At 45.7% G+C, this 19,073-nt stretch overlaps 1 protein-coding gene across 1 annotated transcript in view; it reads left to right on the top strand.

The window, feature by feature from the left end:
* The first annotated feature begins 86 nt into the window (after positions 1–86).
* IFT172 (intraflagellar transport 172) overlaps positions 87–19,073 on the top strand; it is a 38,832-nt gene continuing 19,845 nt past the window's right edge. The window contains exons 1-20 of the mRNA XM_010565902.1: positions 87–206; positions 317–429; positions 1,010–1,049; positions 3,830–3,895; positions 4,280–4,359; positions 5,838–5,925; positions 6,789–7,003; positions 7,100–7,223; positions 8,289–8,384; positions 8,997–9,158; positions 10,891–10,944; positions 11,461–11,564; positions 12,237–12,319; positions 12,839–12,951; positions 15,703–15,870; positions 16,242–16,378; positions 17,221–17,328; positions 17,865–17,949; positions 18,284–18,376; positions 18,704–18,781. Of these exons, the coding sequence (XP_010564204.1) occupies positions 87–206; positions 317–429; positions 1,010–1,049; positions 3,830–3,895; positions 4,280–4,359; positions 5,838–5,925; positions 6,789–7,003; positions 7,100–7,223; positions 8,289–8,384; positions 8,997–9,158; positions 10,891–10,944; positions 11,461–11,564; positions 12,237–12,319; positions 12,839–12,951; positions 15,703–15,870; positions 16,242–16,378; positions 17,221–17,328; positions 17,865–17,949; positions 18,284–18,376; positions 18,704–18,781 (2,127 nt within the window). The remainder of the gene's footprint in view (positions 207–316; positions 430–1,009; positions 1,050–3,829; positions 3,896–4,279; positions 4,360–5,837; positions 5,926–6,788; positions 7,004–7,099; positions 7,224–8,288; positions 8,385–8,996; positions 9,159–10,890; positions 10,945–11,460; positions 11,565–12,236; positions 12,320–12,838; positions 12,952–15,702; positions 15,871–16,241; positions 16,379–17,220; positions 17,329–17,864; positions 17,950–18,283; positions 18,377–18,703; positions 18,782–19,073) is intronic.

Here is a 19,073-nt window from a genome sequence, read left to right as displayed (position 1 = left end):
GGGCCGGGCGGGGAGGGAGCGGGCCGGGGGGCGGCGGTGCTGAGGCTGTGTGTGCCTGGCAGGACGGGACCGCGCGGGTGACCTGCATGGCCTGGTCGGCCAGCAGCGCCCGGTTCGCTGTGTGCACCGCGGACCGGGTGGTGCTGCTGTACGATGAGCAGGGCGAGCGGCGCGACAAGTTCTCCACCAAGCCCTCCGACGCCAAGGTGAGGGCCCGGCCTGCTGCCGCCGGGACACGGCCATCTGTGGGCCGGGCAAGTGTGCCTGGGGCAAGGCCAGCCTTCCCTTGTGGTTCACGCTGCCATCCTCTCCACAGTACGGCAGGAAAAGCTACGTGGTCAAAGGCATGGCCTTCTCCCCGGACTCCACCAAAATCGCCATTGGCCAAACAGACAACATTGTCTACGTCTACAGGATTGGAGAGGAGTGGTGAGTCTGGCGGTGGAGTGTCCAGCACCCGTGAGGAGGGGGCGGCACTCTCCTTCCTGCTGTACAGTGCGCTTTCTGGGCGTTGATGCCACCTGCGTCAGTGTCCTGGCCGGGTCCTCAGCCCAGTACATGCTGCGGTGCACATCATCTAACCTGCAGGAAGTCACTCAGATGTTTCTGTGGAGAGCAGCAGATAGGATTTCCTTGGACACAGCCCTTGTGGAGCCCAGTGCGAGCACGCGCCAGCTGAGCTTCTGTGGAGCTGTAGCTGTAAAGCCCATGCTGCTGTCCCCCATTTCATAGATGTGGAGCTGTGGCACACACCTGCCTCACTTCAGCCTCTTTTACTGGCACCTGGTGTGCTAAAGGTGCTCAGGTCACCAGAATTTTGGAAGCTTAAAGGTTGGGGTTCTTTTAATTTTCTGCCCAAAGTTGGCTTGTGATGGACAACCAGTGTACAAAACTTAAATGGCCTGTGTATGGCAATACTAAAACAGGCTGAATACAAACAGTAGGGTACCCAGAATGGGCAGTATTACTAGCTTCACTGGTAGTCATTTTTGTCTACCTTTTTCTGCAGGGGTGACAAGAAGGTGATATGCAACAAGTTCATCCAAACGGTGAGACCCAGACTCCTGTTTAACTCCATTTTCTCCAGCATATGTAGGATAAAGACAATTGGAGGACTCTGCTCATACTTACAGGTGTAATTGGCCAAACTGTCAGTGGTACTTGATGTCCAAAAGATGTAGGTAGATCCTAAGATAATCTTTAAATTTTGAGGCATGTATTACCTGCCAAGCTTCAGAGGCTTCATAATGCCTCGGTACAACACAGTAATTAATTGTTGAATTATCAATGCAATCAATTACAAAACTGTGGGGACTACTTTAGGCATCAGTGGACAGAATGTTTTAAGGGAGTTGAAAGGGAAAAATAGGAGAGACTCTGAGCCCAACTATTTTTCACAGGTTGGCAACTCTAAGCCCCAAGATTCTCTGTTAGCCAAAATGTAAAGTGTGCAGAATTCAGTCAAACTGCATGGTTGCCACATGTTCAAAGGCCTCAGGTTTGTAATTTCAGTCAGGTTATCTCCTTGGCCTTCTTCATGTTCTGCTGCTCTAGCTCTGGCTGCATGTGTTAGAGCAGTCTACTCAGTAGGTCTCTGGCAAGGATTTTCCTGAGGTTGATGTAAATATCTAGAAAAGGCAAAGGTGTTATAAATTCCTTGCATAGAAAGCCATCTGTATGAGAAAATGCAGTGCGCTGACTACTTCTTTTACCTTCAGGAGCAAATGTCCAGCGGCTGCCCTAGGCTTTCCAGCCAGTTGCCATCACACTATGACCCCCACTTTCTCTGTGTCGCTAGAGAAGTTCTCTGCTAGATAGGCCCCTGAAGTAGCCAGTACCCGTTAGGAGAAATCATCCTGCTGGGCCAAATCCCCGGAATATATAAGCAGAGCTGCTCCTGATGGAGTTGCTGGAGTTTCTGTGCCAGGCTTTCTCAAGCTGCCTCTCAGGTGAAGGGCAGCCTCTGCCTCTGGATTGAAAGCCTTCATCTCAGGGTTGGGTCATGGCCCACCACTGTGGCTGCTCTTAGGGTGGCTTAGGAGAGCCTTCTAGCCTCTCTGAATACTTGCTGCTGACTGCAAGAGGGAGCCCCATGTAATTCTGTTGCTCTGGCGATGTGAAGAAAGCTGTTGGTCAGTGTTTGGTTGAGCTGCTGTACTGAGTGGTCATGACACTGGAATAGAGTGTCATGAAGAAAAGAGAGCAAGAGGGGCTTGGTGTCCACTTGTCCCTTTCCTGTATGTTGTGGTTAGCCTGGGTGTGGGTACCTGTAGCCTCACTGGAGAGTCTTTTCATTGTTTATCACTTGCTGGCATTCTGCTGGCAGGACTAGCTTCCTGCCCCTCTGGCTCTCCTTTGCTGCAGCACCTAGCTAACAGCCTGGAGGGAGGCTGCTTGCCTTTCACAAGCTTAGATGCTGTGCACAGCATGCGTAAAGTTTTTTGTATTTTTAATGTAGTGGTTCATTTCTCTTTTCTCTCATTCTCTCATTTTCCCCATGTCTTTTCTACCATTTCTATCATAATAAATCCTTTATTTTTTCTAATGCTATATGTGTGGGTTTTTACCACTGTGTCTGGTTTTCTCCTGTAACTAAATATTGTTATTTACGAATTTTTGGTGTGTTCAGTCAATATCAGAGATCATTTATTGAGCCTTTCCCTCTCCTGCCATTTGCAAAACCTGTTGGGCACTCTTATACATCTTGTGAATACAGTGACACTATTCAGCTCTGCTGGCAAGCAAGGCATCCTGCTAGAGGGTCAGGATGAGTATGTGCGAGTTTGACTTCTTTGCACTAGTAGCTGAGCACATTACCACTTCATGAGGCTTGTTTCTAAGCTACCACTGGGCTGCCTGTGGTTGTGTTAGACTGAAAATAAGGGTCTGGCAGATAATGAGGGAAATAAATGGATGCCTGGGAAACAGGTATAATAAAAAATGGGTCTTGGTCATTGGTTGGACATATAAATTATGAGCAGCTTAGGTATCCAGGGACATTTTGGTATCTGTTTGTAGCCATGGTTGCTGATGTGAATGGTAAGATTGGGGATAGAAGATGAGATGGATAAATGAGGGTGTATATATGTCTAAAGCAGGCCCAGAAGCCTAAAATGGAACAGATGAGCCAGTGAGGCTAGTGCTGGTGGCACAGTGCCAAACACCAGCCTTCTTATTGACTGAAATCCTTCAGTTTAAATGTGAAGCAGTTTCATTAACTCTCTTGGCCCTCTCTTACAGTTGGGTTTGGTGGTCAGCTTTATTCATCCTGACCCCTACGTCAGACTTTGAGAATACCTTTGGTTTGGATTCAATGAACCTGTTTCTACCTGACCTACTTGGTAGCATCTGATAACTGTCTTGCTTGTAAATGAAAACATAGACTATTTCTGATTCGTCAAATGAAGATCCAGTGTACAAATATTCTCATATCTGTTACAGAAGCTGGCAGAGTCAAATTATTTTTATGTTTTATACTTGTTGCTGCAAAAAATCTTTTAAAATAGCCATGATTTTGTACTGGAAAACTACACATCTGATCCATAAGTAATCCTCTCAGAAGAGCATCCATACTGAACACATCTGGTATAACTCTGATGCCCTGCTTTAGCCCTTCTAAGCCTGTTACTTTACCCCAGCTCACTATTATCTAGTTTAAGCTTCAGCGCGTAGGGCCTCAATCCTACTTTAAGGTCTGTCCAAATGCCCCCATCTCTTCTCTTTCTTGGTCTGAGTTGTTTTACTGTTCACGAGCTGTCTTATGTAGCGATGGGGCAAGAAGCTAAGTAGGGTGGAGCTCTTACCTCTCTTTTTACCTCCTCCTTGGCAGAGTGCTGTGACCTGCTTATCGTGGCCAGCGGAGAATATCATTGTCTTTGGTCTTGCTGAAGGAAAGGTAGAGAAACTTGTTATTTGCCTGATTTTCTTTTCCATGCAGGGGCTACCAGGGCCTGCAAGCACCTGGGCTACAGGGTAGGAGCCATTACTATGTGGCCCTGGGCATGAAATAGCAACAAAGGGATTACACCACTGACTTGAACTTTCTGGTTCCCAGTCAGTCCTTGGAGGTTCTACTGGATCATTTGGTCCTTTTTCTGAGCCTTTCTAGATATGTGCAAGTGTGACTCCAACTTTTCCACTTCTCCAACCTACCAGAAAGCAATGAGCTTCCTGTGATTTCTGGCACTGGTCATGGACTGGGAAACCTCTGGGGATGTTACACTGGGGGAAATTCACATCCTGCAGACAGAAGCAACATTGATCAGATTCTCTTTCTCAGGTTCGTTTAGCAAATACAAAGAACAACAAGTCTTCAACCATTTATGGGACAGATTCCTATGTGGTCTCCCTAACTTCCAAGTGAGTATGGCACTGCTTTAGGCTACACTGCTTTGGCTCAGTCTCCTACTCCCTATTGGCCCTGGCATAACTGGCGGCTGTATGGGAGGTTGCCAGAGGGTCTTTCTGCTGTCAGTTCCTTGTTGAGACAATAACATACTGTGCTTTCCAAAAGGAATTCCTTCCTAAAATCTGATACTTGCCTGTGCCACACTGGCCCATGCAGTTTTGTTGCCCCCCCCAACACATTTCAGGATGCAAGTCCTCATGAGATTACTTACATACATTGATTTATTTGAATCCATGACTTTATAAAGATTAAATTTGTCAGCTTCACCTAGCTAATTACTAACATTAGTCAAGTTTAAGGGCTAAAAAAAAGTAAAAATATTCTGCCAGATAAAACTGTGACAAGGCTATAATTAGAAATATAACCATAATGTGCAATTTTAAATTATTTTCATTTTAACTACTTTAGCATCCTTTACCTAAAAAATTTAAGATATGTCATGGTCCTAGCAGCGGGATTTTCACTAAATGGTGTCATTCTGGTTTTTGAGTGCTAAACAAATTAAAAAAACCTAAACCTAGTCTAAGACTCTGACTTTCTGCCACTGAGAAATCCCTCCAAAGTCTGCCTGCCTTTGCCTCTGTTCCAGAAGGTTTCTATTACCTCTCTCTCTTCCTGTCTCTTCATGCCCCCCCTTCCCCCACCTCTCTTCCCTATTTGCCCTCCTCTCCCTCTCCCCCAAAACTCCCCCCCAACTCTCTCCCCCTCTTATTTTATTTCTAAACACAACTTATGCTGTTATTGCTATGGTATCAATGACAAATCTGGGATTGCAATCAACAGAAGACAGATGTATGATTCCTGGATTGTTACAGTGTTCATAGAATTTGTATTCTGTACTTGAATCATTGTTTAAGTGTGTTCTTTCTAGGTACGTTACGTTAGGCCTATTTCTTCTTCCTTGCTCTCTTCTCCCTGCTTGTGTCAAGAAATACACAAGACATTAATGCTGCAAATAATGGACTTAGGCCTGGAGTGTTTGTCTAGAGATTTTTTTCCCTAAATTCTGTTGCTTTTAGGGATTCCTGGTGTCACAATATCCAGCCTCACTTCTGGAACAGTTCCAATGCAAGGGTTGCTTGATATACCTTGCTATAAGAAATTGTGTGCATAGTCATTATTCCACTTAAGGTTACTTAGCCTCTCTGTATTTTAGTAATACAGGAAGTTGGTTATTGTGATTTTACATGATGAAGATACTTAACTGGCCACTCTCCAGTCTCCATACTTTTGCGTGCTTTGTTTTTACAGACACCAATACAGGTACTAGATATTCATGTGTTCATCACCCAGCTTGTCTTTGGTGAAGGTTCCTTTGATGAGGAACATCAAGAATGACCCTGGGACTGGCTCCTCCGGGCAAGGATACGAAAATAAAGGTGCAAGTTTTACGGCAATATTGCATCATCCTGTCTGTGTTTCTTTGCAGTGTGTCGGGGAAGGGAATCCTGTCTGGCCATGCAGATGGAACCATAGTACGCTTCTTCTTTGATGATGAGGGCTCAGGTGAATCACAGGTATCAAAGATCCTTCTTCAATCAGCAAAATCCCTGTTTGCACAGCCTACTCCCCAGCTCAAGAGCTCTGGAAAGGGATTACGCTGTGGAGGGAGTGGAAGTCTGGAGAGAAGCTGCAGTCTGTGTTTGCTAGCATAGGCATTATGGAGCATTGATGAAGACAGAGCAGTGACTAAATGCTTTGAAATAACAGAGTGGGGTGGTAAGAGGGGAGGTTACTTTTTTGTGTATGAGACGTAAGGCTTTTCAGGTGTCCGGAAAGATCTGATGTTAGAGTGTCCAGGAGAATGATGCTTGAATGGGTAGGGTTCCAGGGAACAGCTATTGTCATCTTCTCACTAAGCAATGTAGAGTTATCCCAGTTAACCCTGAATCCCAAGTTCACACTCTGTCTGTGGACAGGGTACTCTAGGCACCCAGCATGTCTCCTGAGCCTCCTGCTCCTCCCCAAAAGGAGTAGTCTCTGTGCTTCAGGCTGTGGTGAAGGGAATGCTATTCTCACTCAGATCTTTTCTCTCTGACTGAGGCAATTTGAGCATGTCTGCTCTCTACCATGATATGCTGAAGGCCCATATATACTCTGCTGTGTTAAGAGTGCATCCCAGTCTAGTTAACAGTACTGGTCTTCTTAGTGGCATCAGCAATCTTCTCTCCCAGTTGAATGAGTGGAATAGTTGATACATCTCTCAGCTCTGGTTTCTTTCTACCTTCCTACAAACTGGGGCAGGCAGACAAAGCAACCCCCATGAATTGGACTTTACAGAAGGGCCTCATACTGGTCTCATTGTGATAGCTGAATACAGAGGCCAGTTGGGGGCTAGAGCTGTTCATGTTTTCAGGATGTTCTTTCTCGTCTGTTGTAGGGTAAGTTGGTGATGCATCCCTGTCCTCCTTATGCCCTTGCCTGGGCTTCCAACAGCATTGTGGCTGCAGGCTGCGATAAGAAGATTGTAGCTTATGGGAAGGAGGGCAATGTGATTCAAACCTTTGACTATAGCCGGGACTCATCAGAGAAGGAATTTACCACAGCAGCTGCCAGTCCTGGTGGTCAGTCTGTCGTCATTGGCAGCTATGATAGGTATGGTGCCTGATGGTAAAGTCTCCCCTTTATAGTGCTTTTTTTTTCAGCCATACACATTTGTTCATGTCTTTGCTTTCTCATCTGTTCTCACAGGTTAAGGGTTTTGAACTGGAGCCCACGCCGCAGTGCCTGGGAGGAAGGCAAACCCAAAGAAATACCTCACCTCTACACCATCACAGCTTTAGCATGGAAGAGGGACGGTTCACGCATCTGTGCGGTTTGTATCACCAGTCAGCAACGCTGAGCCCATGAGTCACACACCAGGGACAGACAGTCTTATGTGTGCTCCTAAGAACAAAGTGATGTGATACAGGGAGAGCTTATGAGAGTGGTCACACCATCACCTGGGTGTGTGATGCAAGATGCCTAGGCTAAGACCTTGTGCAAGAGACACTGCTGTAGTCAGATGTGCGGTGTGCAGAGTATGAAGCTGTAAAATATCATGGACAAGCAGCAGCAGTCCTCCTTTTTTCACAGAAGCATAATAAGGTCAGCATAGCTTCTCTAGAGCAGTCTCATGAGTATTCTTTCCCCTGAGCACCTGTGAGAAGCAGTATAAAAACTGATCCGTTACTTATACTCTATGTTTACATCCTATGTTTTCAGTTCAGAGTTGTCTGTCTTCTACTTTCAGCTGTTGGGCCTTGATCTGCCTTTTTCTATTAAGTTAAATAATTCTTTAAAGCTCTTTAAATTAATCTTTCTGCAAATCTGTCTCTATTATGTTGAATAACTCTTTAAAGCACTTAAATTATTTAGGAAGGTTGCTATTTACAACTTTTCTTTAATAGTTTTTGCATCTTTTTATGTTCAACAATCAAGAATCCTCAAAATACTTGCCGGCAGAGAATTAATTGAGCATGTGAACAAACACTTGCAGAGAAGGAGAAGGGGCTGAGAGATAGGAGATAGGTGAAAGGAATGGGGATGTTGAAAGAGATAAAGGTGGAAGGATTCTTCTGGAAGGGAGGAGTGGGAAACTGAGAAGGATAAGGGGGAAGATGAGGATAAAGGTGATTTTTAACCCCTTCTCTTCCTCCCCATGTATGTGCTAGTATTTGGTAAGCTCTGTTTCTCTGAGAATTTATCAATCTTTCTGTTCTCTCAAGAAAGTCAAAATAGGGCTGTTCCTCATGCATCTGGGGGCTTCAGCCTTGTTCTCCAGAGCAGCCAGGACCTGTGGATTTCTGTCTCACTTCTGATCCTCCTCATGTAAGTAGGGTCTGGAATATCTCTCCTTAACAGAATTCACTGACTGTGTGCAATGTGTTTGTTTCCCCAGGGCACTCTGTGTGGAGGAGTTGAACAATTTGACTGCTGCCTTCGCAGAAGCATTTACAAAAATAAATTTGAAATTACATATGTGGGACCAAGCCAGGTAAGAGAATATCCAATGAGGTAATGTCTCTTGATGAAAAGGGGATGGTTGCTAAAAGTAGACATGTTTGGAGTTCTGCACCTATGGTTTGTTTATAGCAACTTGTTGGGAAAGGCATAGGGGATATTCCAGTGACAGGGTCAAGGCTGGCTGGAAATTGGCTAGGAGCAAAGAGAATGGAGTTTACTTCCTAGCTTGTGAATTTGTGGGGGGTACCTCTGTGCCAAATGCAGGCTCCTTAAGTGGTTTAACTTCAGCCAACTTTACCTCGTTCAAAATCAGGTAGTAAGGGTGAGCTAGGAGTCTAGGCGCCCCCCTCTAGTCAGTGGAGAGAGAGCAGGACTCTCAGAGGGTGGCTTATCCTCAGGGGCCTAAGTAGTCCTCCAGTTAAACTAGAAACTTCTAAATGGCAGAAGTGAGAATCCCACACTGCTACTACAGTTGTCATCCCATACAAAAGGAATGGTGAGGTTTCTTTAAAAAGCAGAGTGAAATGATGTGAGAGGACATCTAAATACCCAAGTATCATCTGTTGCATAATCTTCCATGGCAAAGAAGTCTGAGTTCTTCCTCTGTGCATGGCCTTATACGGCATTTTCCCACTTTCTCTAGGTCATTGTGAAGAACCTCTCAACAGGAACTCGAGTTGTGTTGAAATCTCACTATGGTTATGAGATTGATGAGGTGAAGATCTTGGGGAAAGACAGATATCTGGTGGCCCATACCTCAGACACATTATTGCTGGGTGACATCAGCTCCAACAAGCTCAGTGAGGTACTGGAAAATCCATGGCATTTTTTGAGTGTCAAATGCTTAACTTTGTAACTCAAAGGATATGTTTTCTGCGTGGGAACAATACATCTATTTTCAAAGAATCATAGAATAATTCAGGTTGGAAGGGGCCTTGGGAGGTCTCTTATCTAACTTCCTACCCAAAGGAAGGTTAATATTAAATTCAGATGTCATTGCTCAGATCCCACAGTCCCTCTGGTCCCCCGTTTCAATGCTTTACTCTCCTCGCGGGGGAAAGCTTTTCTCCTAAATATCTTTGGAATTGCTGTTTTAATTTATAACCATTTCTCACTCTTTCACTGTGCATCTGCCAAAAAAAAAAGCCTGGCATCACCTTACTAGAGGTCTCTTAAGCCTTCCCTTCTCCAGGCTGAAGAAGCCCAATTCCTTCAGCCTCTCTTCACAGTGCAAGTGCTTCAGCCCCAACCATCTTGATGGCACTCTGCTAAACTTGCTCCAGTTTGTCAATGTCTTTCTTGTACTGGGGGGCCCAAAACTGGATGCTGTACATATGTACATTCCAGATGTGAATGTATGAATCTTAGTGTGTTTTTAAATAAAAACAAACAAAAACAAAACCAAAAAAAAACCCACCGTTCATGACTGCAGTACCACAGCTTATGCCAGTATCATTTCTGGTACCAAACAGTTCATGCAAAACTGTCCATACCATGAACCTCACAGTGCACTGGGTGCTGAGCCTATGTGCCCAGCCTGGAGAACGTGGGCAGTAGGTTAGTGTCTGATAAAAGTATTAAATAGGCTTCAGGATGTATTTACTTTGTTCACACAGGTATCTTATACTTTTAATCAGGCTAATGGTGTGCTTATCAACCTAGCCGGGAGCAGGAGCTCCTGACTACAGATTTGAGTTGGAGTATACTGATACTTGGTAATCCAACTGAAAATCTGGCCAGACTAAATCTCCCAGGTTTCTTTACATCATACTGCACAGAGAAGTTTTTCTTTCAGTTGCACAGCTATACTCACTTCTTATAAAGAATAGGGTTGTGAGTAGTCCCTTTGCCATCATGCTGTCTCACTGGAGTTTATTGAAGCAGTGACTTGGAACTCTTCCTCAAGGAGGGAAGAGGACAGCTGCATCTTTGGCTTTCAGTTTTCTGCCTCTGACCACTTACCTGTTGTCATCACAGTAACCATTGTATTATCCAGTGCTCTTCTCAAATTCCAAATCATTTGGTCCCCCACTGGCACTATGCTGACCAGTCATTGCTAACATGACCCCAAAAAAGAAGGGTTTCCGCTACATGTGGTGTGGAGATTCTGCCCCCACAAATGGTAGCACTGATCACTGATTCTGTGGAGAAGACTTATGGAGGCAAAGGGACTGTTGGGGGTGCTTTTTATAATAAAGTTAGTCTAAGGAATGTGGAGAAGTGCCTGTGAAAGAGTAGGCTAGAGGGAGTACATAAAGGCCCCTCATCCAGAAGGCAATAAGATATTACACAAAGAGAACAGGAGTCTGAAGCAGAGGTTAAAAAAAGGAGAGGAAAGTGAGGAGCTTGCAAGCTGGGAATGACTGAACAACAGTGTTGACAGCTGAAGTGCTGGAACATGATCCCTTCTACAGTGTACTTTTTTGCTATCTGTTGTGGGGGTTGAGAGCTGGACAGTGGACCACAATGCCTGCAACCTGGTTCCCCGCGGGAGCTGTCAGGCTGGCATTTGCTCACTTGATGCCATTGCTTTGTAGGTAGCCTGGCAAGGATCTGGAGGGAATGAGAAGTTCTTCTTTGACAATGAGAATGTAAGTTGGATGGGACAGGATGCTACCCATGAATGATGAGTAAAGCTGTGTGTGCACCAGCAGAAAAAGTGTGAACTGCACTTCTGGAAAACCCTGTTTCTCAGCAGTTTCCTGGACTTACCTTCCCCATGCAGATTGTGATCTGCTTCCTCCCCATACTTGCCTTTTCCACGTGCCAGGTACAGAACAAACTTAGCATGTGGACTGTCAAGTTATACAAGTCATAACCCTGTAGGAGAGAGGAGCAATAAAAGAGCAACAGCTAGAGAGGATGTTGGAGATACAGAATACAGCTGTCACAGTGACAGCTTGGCTCCTGCAGGACTGATAGGCCCAGAACTAAAATCCCCAACCCTGAGGAAAAGCTGGCAGTCACAATAGGAAGCCAAGGACAATTCCTTACTCATCCCAGAGGGTTTGAATTTAGACTGGTGTGCAGCAGAGTTCTTTTCTGCACACCTCACTGGTGTGTTTACCTGGCTTTTCTGTAAGAGCATATTCCCCTCTCACCTTCAGGTCTGCATGATCTTTAATGCTGGAGAGCTGACACTGGTGGAATATGGAAGCAATGACATCCTGGGTTCTGTCCGCACAGAGTTCATGAACCCTCATCTTGTCAGGTAAGTGTTACACCTGCTTGTGTGGCCAGCACAGGCATTTTGTGAGAGTGACGTCAAATATATACACTTGGAAGTGTCCCACTCTGTGGAATGCGGCCCCCAGACACTGGGACCTGAGTAATCTGCTTCTGACAGTGAGCAATGGTGGGGTTTAATTGCTCAGTTACATCTAATGGTTGTAAAGTTTTAGAAGCACAAGAGCCCATTTTCCTCTGATACATGCTTATTGAAGGCTGCCTTGGCTATTGCTGAAGAGGGACCTCCTGTGCATGTACTCAGGGATGTCTGCATCCAGCTGGTCCTAGTACAGCATTATCAGGGACTCTAGATGCCAGCAGAACCTCCTCTGTCCATCTGAAATACCATACTCCATTTTCTGATTCGAGAGAAGGGAGGATCATGGGCTGCTCGGAGGTGGAAGCAGCCTAACTAATTTGCTATTGGGGACCCTGGTTCCAGAGGGGCAGCTTCTGGAGTGAAGCCATGAATCAGAAAGGTTTGTTCTCACTTGAGGCCGCTGTAGGTACTGTGCAAGAGTCACAGGTCAGAGACCTTCAAGAGGCTCCATGTGCCTGGGGAAACTGCAGGTAAGACTGGAAGGGACTATGTGATTCAGTCCTGTGAATTTAGAGAGTAGTAAATGTAACAGTCATCATTCCCTTCAAATAATAGTGTCCGTGTCAATGAGAGACGGCAGAGAGCCGTGGAGAACAAAAGACTGGCTTATCTGATAGACATCAAGACTATAGCAACAGGTGAGTGTAAACCTCCCTCCCCTGTATTTTGCCAGTCTTTCTGATTCCTTTGCATTTTCTGTGCCAGGCAGCATATCCCTGAAGGTCCTCTTTGCATTCACTCTACCAGGCAGCAGATTCCTGAAGGCCCCCTTCGCATTCTCTCTGCCTGGCAGCAGACCACTAGAGGCCAGGCTGTCCTGCTTTTGGCAGGTTGGCTGCCTGGAGTGGACACAGGTGTGGGGTGGCTGTGACTGTGACCTGGACCTGAGATTCTGTGCAGTTCAGCATGATGATATTGCTGCCTGCACTGCTTGTAATCTGTGCATGCTCACAGAAGTGTGGAGGGAGTTCCTGCTGTTGATAAGGCATCAAGATAAAATGTCACTGCAGTCTGCTTTTCATGTTACAGTGTGTTTGCCAGGGGGTCCTGCCCTAATTGGGTCCCAGGCACCTGATCCCCACAGGACAGCATTGAATGTTCAGCACTTTGGGACACATTAGGTACTTACACTGTTTCTCCTTTCTTTCCTTCCCAAGTGGACCTTGTTGGTGGCTACAACACTGGCACTATCAGCCATGACAGCAAGATTGATTGGCTGGAGCTGAGTGAAACAGGCCACAAACTACTCTTCAGGGACAAGAAGATGAGGGTGAGGCAGGCACATTGTGGGGAGTGTGGCAAGGTGGCATGCCTGGGGAGAAGTAAAGACAGATATGCCTGAATGGAGGGAGGGAGGTGAGAAACACATCTGAAGTACTGGTAATTTTTTGACCACTTCCTTGAGAAAGATAGATGATGTTCAGATTGCATGAGCTTTCAACATTGCACGTTTGGTCTTAAGTCATAGCTAATTCTGAAGCTAGTTACTACACATTTTGCTCCATCTCGTCACACCTGAAAATGAAAATCATAGACTCTTCTGTTGTGAGGTGGAGACAAGTGGGTTAATCTCAGGATTAGGACCCTAATGTTGCACTTAAACATGTAAATTAAAAAAAGGTGTTCTCTCCAACAGCTTGGCTTATATCTGTAAGACGAACTCTAATTCTTTAAAACACCATAGTCACAAACAAATAGCTTGTTCGATATGGCCCTTGGCTTGTGCTGATTCCCAGACCATGACTGAATGTTGTCTGGGAGAGTACTAGTAAACCCAGGACAAAACTATGCCCAAAATCACAGTAATGGTCTCACACTACAGACTATGATGTGCAGCTACTCACCTCATGTCCTAGCCATGTTTAGTTTAATTGTACACATACAGCTGAAGAAGCTTACTGCAGCAGGCAAGAAGATGTGTTTATCAGTATTACAGTTCCACTCAGTTCACTATCAAGCCTTTTTCACTGTTAGGAATGTAAGACTCCTTGACTGCTTGACTTCATTTGCTCCTCTTGTCACAAGAGTGTCCTGAGAAGAGAACATGACCTTCTTGACAATGGTGTAATTCACATCCAGAATTTCTATGCAGGTGACCCAGATGCTGTGGCACACCCCAGCTATAGCACTGCAGCTCATCACAGGATTGTTTTAATTGCTCGAGTTCAGATCCCATTGGGGGCTGTCAGTCTGCAGTAGAATATTTCCATGTTGGCTGTACCTCTCTCCTTAGTCCAAGCATGGGTGAAGTATTATGTTCATATGTGCGTATGTTTTGAAACCCCTGAGAACTTTCTGAGCCTCATCTCAGAAGAAACTCTGAATTCACCCCTTACATTTCAGACAGGAACCCCAGGCTTCTTCACTGAGCTGCCCCTCCTTCATCATTTTTGGCAGCTTGACCCCTAAGATTGCATCATAGATTGTAGGAGGTGTAAAGATATCTTCTTGCCTAGGAATAACAGATCTCCAACTAACTACCTGTCTGCTTGTCACTCACACATAGGCTGATTCATTGCTGCCAAGCTTAACAGCTAGCCACTAGAGCACTCAACTTTGTAGCCAAAGATTGCAGTGCATGCATCTGCCACCTCACAAACTCTTTAACACAGACTTCTCTCACAAGAAGGTGCTGGAGGTAGTCTTTCTCGCACAAAGACTGTAGTTTTGGTTCTGGGCCATCACAGAACAAGGACTCCTACAAGTACTTTGTGATTCCAGAGAAATAGAAGGAGCAGCCCAATGTGGATTTGCAAAAAATGTAATTCCTGCATCTGCGTTAGGGTGCCTCTCTAATCAAGACCCTCTTAACTCTCAGAAGGAGGATTGTTCCATGTCCCCAGCTCTTTAGGACACTACTTTCACATATCAATCAAGAATGACCTTCACTACAAAGGAGACTGAATCACTGCCAGAAGTGAGGGCTTCTGTTTGGGCTCTGCTGCACTGATACTCTTCAGAAAAGTACTAACAGTGATTGCAGCCTGCACCAGATGAAACAGGCTTCTATTTGGAAGTGATATGTACATTTTCACAAAACTGTATATGTCCTATCATGGGAGAAGAGAGAACTTTCCCAGCAGTGTATCTTTTTACATTTAGTTCTGCAGTCTCGTTCAGTTTATATTTGGTTCCTCTAATTTACTGTCTCAGCAAGAGACAGTGGCATCATCAAGATTGCTGTTGCCTCTTCTGGCTCCTTTTCAGGCCTCTCAAGAGGCTACATAGACAGCTCCTTCATTAAATACTGCCACCAGCCTAAATCAGACAGTACCATGATTCTCCTAAGCTATGTTTGTACCTAGTTCTCCAGCCAGTTTGGTACAGACTGAAATGGGGACTTTCTTGTTCTCTTTTGACTGGTATGTTGTAAGACTAGCACAATTCTCTCTTCTTGTTCTCTTTCTCATCTTTGCTAGGTGAGAGCAATTATGACAACGAGCAGAGACAGCCTAGGACTTTTAAGTTACAAGCCATCATACATCTTTGTTATGCCGTGTGTCAGGTTACAGCTTCCAAATTGTCAGGTTTGTTTCAGGGCAGCATATTCTGCAAACAAATAGCGTCTCACCTTATTGGCAACAGTTCTTCCAATATGACTCTACCTGGGATGGACAGTTCAGCCCAGAATTGCAGGGGAAGGCCCTTCTTGGTCCCCCAGTTTGTTTGCATGAAGGACTGAAGAGACCATTCTCCTGCTCCAGCTCTGCAACTGAGAGGGAACTGAAACAGCACAAGACATATTCTGGTTTATATACGCACATGCCTAGCAATAAGGAAGGCAGGATCTGAGCATGCTGCTTAAAATGCTGCAAGGGTTAAAAAAGGTCTTAAGGTTTGGATAGTAATGTGCGTAAATAACAGTGTGGGAGTTCGGGCTACATATCTTAGAAAAAGTCTGATTGCTTGTTGGCAATACCTGTTTACAAGATGTTTGGTCTGATGTTCCTGCCATGTTCATGTGAACTAGCAGCCCAGCCACGAGCCCAGCTGAGCCTTTTTCTCCTCTTCCCCCCTCTAGTTGCAGCTCTATGACATTGAAAGCAGCACCAAGACTACCATTTTGAACTATTGCTCCTACGTGCAGTGGGTCCCAGGCAGTGATGTGGTGGTGGCTCAGAACAGAAACAGCCTCTGCATTTGGTATAACATTGATGCTCCAGAGCGAGTCACCATGTTTCCTCTGAAGGTAAAACTCTGGAGACTTTGATTACCTCCAGCAGTTTCTGTTACTTCTTGCTCATGTGTGTGGGAATTGTCAGGGTGGTGTTGCAGAAGGGAGACAGAAGGGAACTGCTAGTTTCTTCCGGACAAACTATGAGCTCATCTGTCAACTTTGTGGCAGGCGTTTCTGGCAGAAGATGGAGATAGTTAATATAGCAAGGAGTTGCTCAGTGCCTTTTTCCTTCCCTCTGGTGAGATAAGGATGGTGTCTGCTCAGTGTGAGCTCTTTCAGCAGAACTTTAATCAGCAGAGCTGTCGCAGTGCTGTCCTCGCAGCCCTGCTACCCCACATACTTCAGGAGAACGTGGGAGTGTTGATAGCTGGTACTCTTTCCAGGGGGATATTGTAGACTTGGAACGGAACGATGGAAAGACTGAAGTGATAGTATCTGAAGGGGTGAACACCATGTCCTACACCCTGGACGAAGGTCTCATAGAGTTTGGAACTGCCATTGACGATGGCGATTATCACAGGTAAGTGCTAGATACACCAGATGGTGATGGCAGGTAGCCCACTTCACATAACAGACATCTGAGAGTCAGTAATTCATGAACTACAGCAGCACACAGCTTTCCATACAGAGTTGAAGTTTAGGTGCTGAACATGATGTTGGTGCCAGGTCTGGCTATAATGCGCAGCGGAGTCCTTTAGGAGTGAATATGCAGCTTTTTCATCCTCACAGCATTGTGTTTTCAAACTTGGGGGCACAAGAGACTGGCCAGTCTGGTCCCATTGACACTGATAGAAATTCACTGAAGGCAGTTTTCACTTAACTGCAGTGAATCAGTGTGTCTTCCGTAGCAGCCAGATGTGAAGTCGTACTCAGGTGCTTTTGCCGCTGCCCCTCCAGGGATAGTGACAGTGTCATGGAAACATTCAGGAGCTGTGCAGAGTAAAAACTGACTGCCTGAAGCAGTCATGGTAGCCACCTGGGTACTGCTGACATTGTTACAGAGTTTTAAAATTGACCAGGGGAGAAAATGTCACGTGTTCAGAGCACTGTTACCACTTGAGAGACTTCTTTGCGCCAGGAACTTGCTTCAGACACAACTCTTCAGACTTGCCCCACACTGCTACAGCCACCTGCTGATCATATGCCTCTAAGTACCTTAGCCCAGATAGGGATCACCTAGATCTCTGAATTTTTCCCTGATATGTCAAGCCCTGTGTTACACAATCCTCTTCAGAACTGGTCACACCCAGCTTGCTTTGTTTTCAGTGCAACTCTTGTTAGGAAGCTCCTGTCAGCCTAGGATTATCCTCAGAGAGCTCTTCTATTCTGTTACTGAAAGTCTGCAAATCTCTCTCTCTCAAGGGCTACTGCATTTTTGGAAACACTGGAAATGTCCGCAGAGACTGAAGCCATGTGGAAGACTCTAAGCAGGCTGGCTTTGGAAGCTAGACAGCTGCACATTGCAGAGAGGTACAGGAAGCATCTATAACATCTTTCTGGCTTAAACACTGTCTTTGCTGAATCCCTCACAGAAACCAGGGTCTAACTAAAGATGTGACCTTTTTGTGCGGCCTGGAAGATTCACTGCATTGGAGAATTAAGTGTTCTCTGTTCCAAGCAATGACTTTGCCCTTTCATCCTAGACAGTAATGCTAGAACTGGGGACAAGAAGACATCACTTTCTAGCATAAATTTTTGCTGATGGCAACCCAAAGCAGTGTATAGCAAGGCTTCAGGGAGCTGACAGGCATTGACAAGCTCAGCGCATCTCTGAAGCCTGGGGAAGTGAAGCATGAGCACTGGTCCTGTCCATGGCTTCTCCCATGAAGCAGGGCTAGAGGGCACATCTGAACATGGGTCTTGGCAAAATCCTTCTCCTGAAGCAGGGCTACCCCACCTCTCCAGCTTACAGAGCTGGGTCTGCTGCCCAGGTTCTGATTTTCTTTTCTTGGACCAAAAGTGGGCAACAAAACCCAGTTATTGACTAGCTGCTTTGCTCTTTCCAGGTGCTTTGCAGCTCTGGGCAACATGGCAAAGGCTCAATTTCTGCATGAAACGAATACCATTGCTGACCAGGCAGCTCAAGAGCACGTAAGTCAAACTTTTTCTGCTGTGCAGGGCAGCTGCTTTCCTGTAAACACTTGCATACACATTATCTTCTGTGTCCATGCTCACCAGTATCCTGCTACAGACCAATACGTGGTCGTGTAGAAACTGCTGACATAATCTTTCATCCACGCCTGCCAGGTCCCTCCTCTGGCTAGCCATTTCATATTGCTCCTGTCTTGTCACTTCTGTGATTCTCTTCTGTCTTCTTTAGTTTCTGTAATGACACAGACCCCACCTGCAATCACCTCCCTTGTATCACTCCAGAGCCTGTTCTTTCACTCAGCAAACTGATTGAACTAACTGATGTTGTCTGCAGGGTGGTGATGGTACAGATCATTATCTGGTGCGTGCCCGTTTGGCCATGCTAGACAAGAACTACAAGCTGGCAGAGATGATCTTCCTGGAACAAGTGAGTAAGGGAATAAGGAGCAGAAAAGGTCTCATTTATTTCTAAGCAGAAAGGGTTGTGCCCTGGTGTGAAAGAGAAAAGGAAGGGGTTGCTTATTCCTTGGAGAAGAGTTTTTGCCCTGAAATAGAAGGAGGTATTTCTTGTTCCAAGGTGTAGGATTGCCTTGAGGTGCATGAAGAGTGTGAGGGAGGGTGTATATCCATGTAAAGGGGATGGTACACTTTTTCAAGTGTTTTCTGCACATCTAACCCTGCCCACTATGAGAGCCCAATGGCAATGTATCTGCTAAATGGAGCCTTCAGGTTGACAGTTTTCTCTCTGACACAGAACGCCACAGAGGAGGCCATGGACATGTACCAGGAGCTGCACATGTGGGATGAATGCATCGTGGTTGCCGAGGCGAAGGTACAGAATATAGCTGTGCTGGACTGTGGGCTGGGCTTGCTTGATAAGTCTTCTGGCTGGGAGTCCATTCAAGGTCTGGGTTCTCTTCACCTGCCCTATCAGGACCTCACTTCTGCTTGGAGGGGCTTGCACTGCTATAAGTATGGACCTGGGTGAATAGTGAGGGAGAAAAGCTACTGAAATTGGTTTAGGAGTATCTAGGGCTTTGAAAAAGAATGGATGATTCAGTGGTACTCAGGGCTGGCACTGCGGTTTCTGCTAACTGGGCAGCAAAGGATCTGGTGCCATGAAC

This window comes from Haliaeetus leucocephalus, unplaced genomic scaffold, assembly GCF_000737465.1.
Source record: "Haliaeetus leucocephalus isolate CR32 unplaced genomic scaffold, Haliaeetus_leucocephalus-4.0 Scaffold197, whole genome shotgun sequence".
NCBI lineage: Eukaryota > Metazoa > Chordata > Aves > Accipitriformes > Accipitridae > Haliaeetus > Haliaeetus leucocephalus.
Note: the sequence above shows the minus strand (reverse complement) of the source record. Positions and strands in the feature narration are given on the sequence as shown.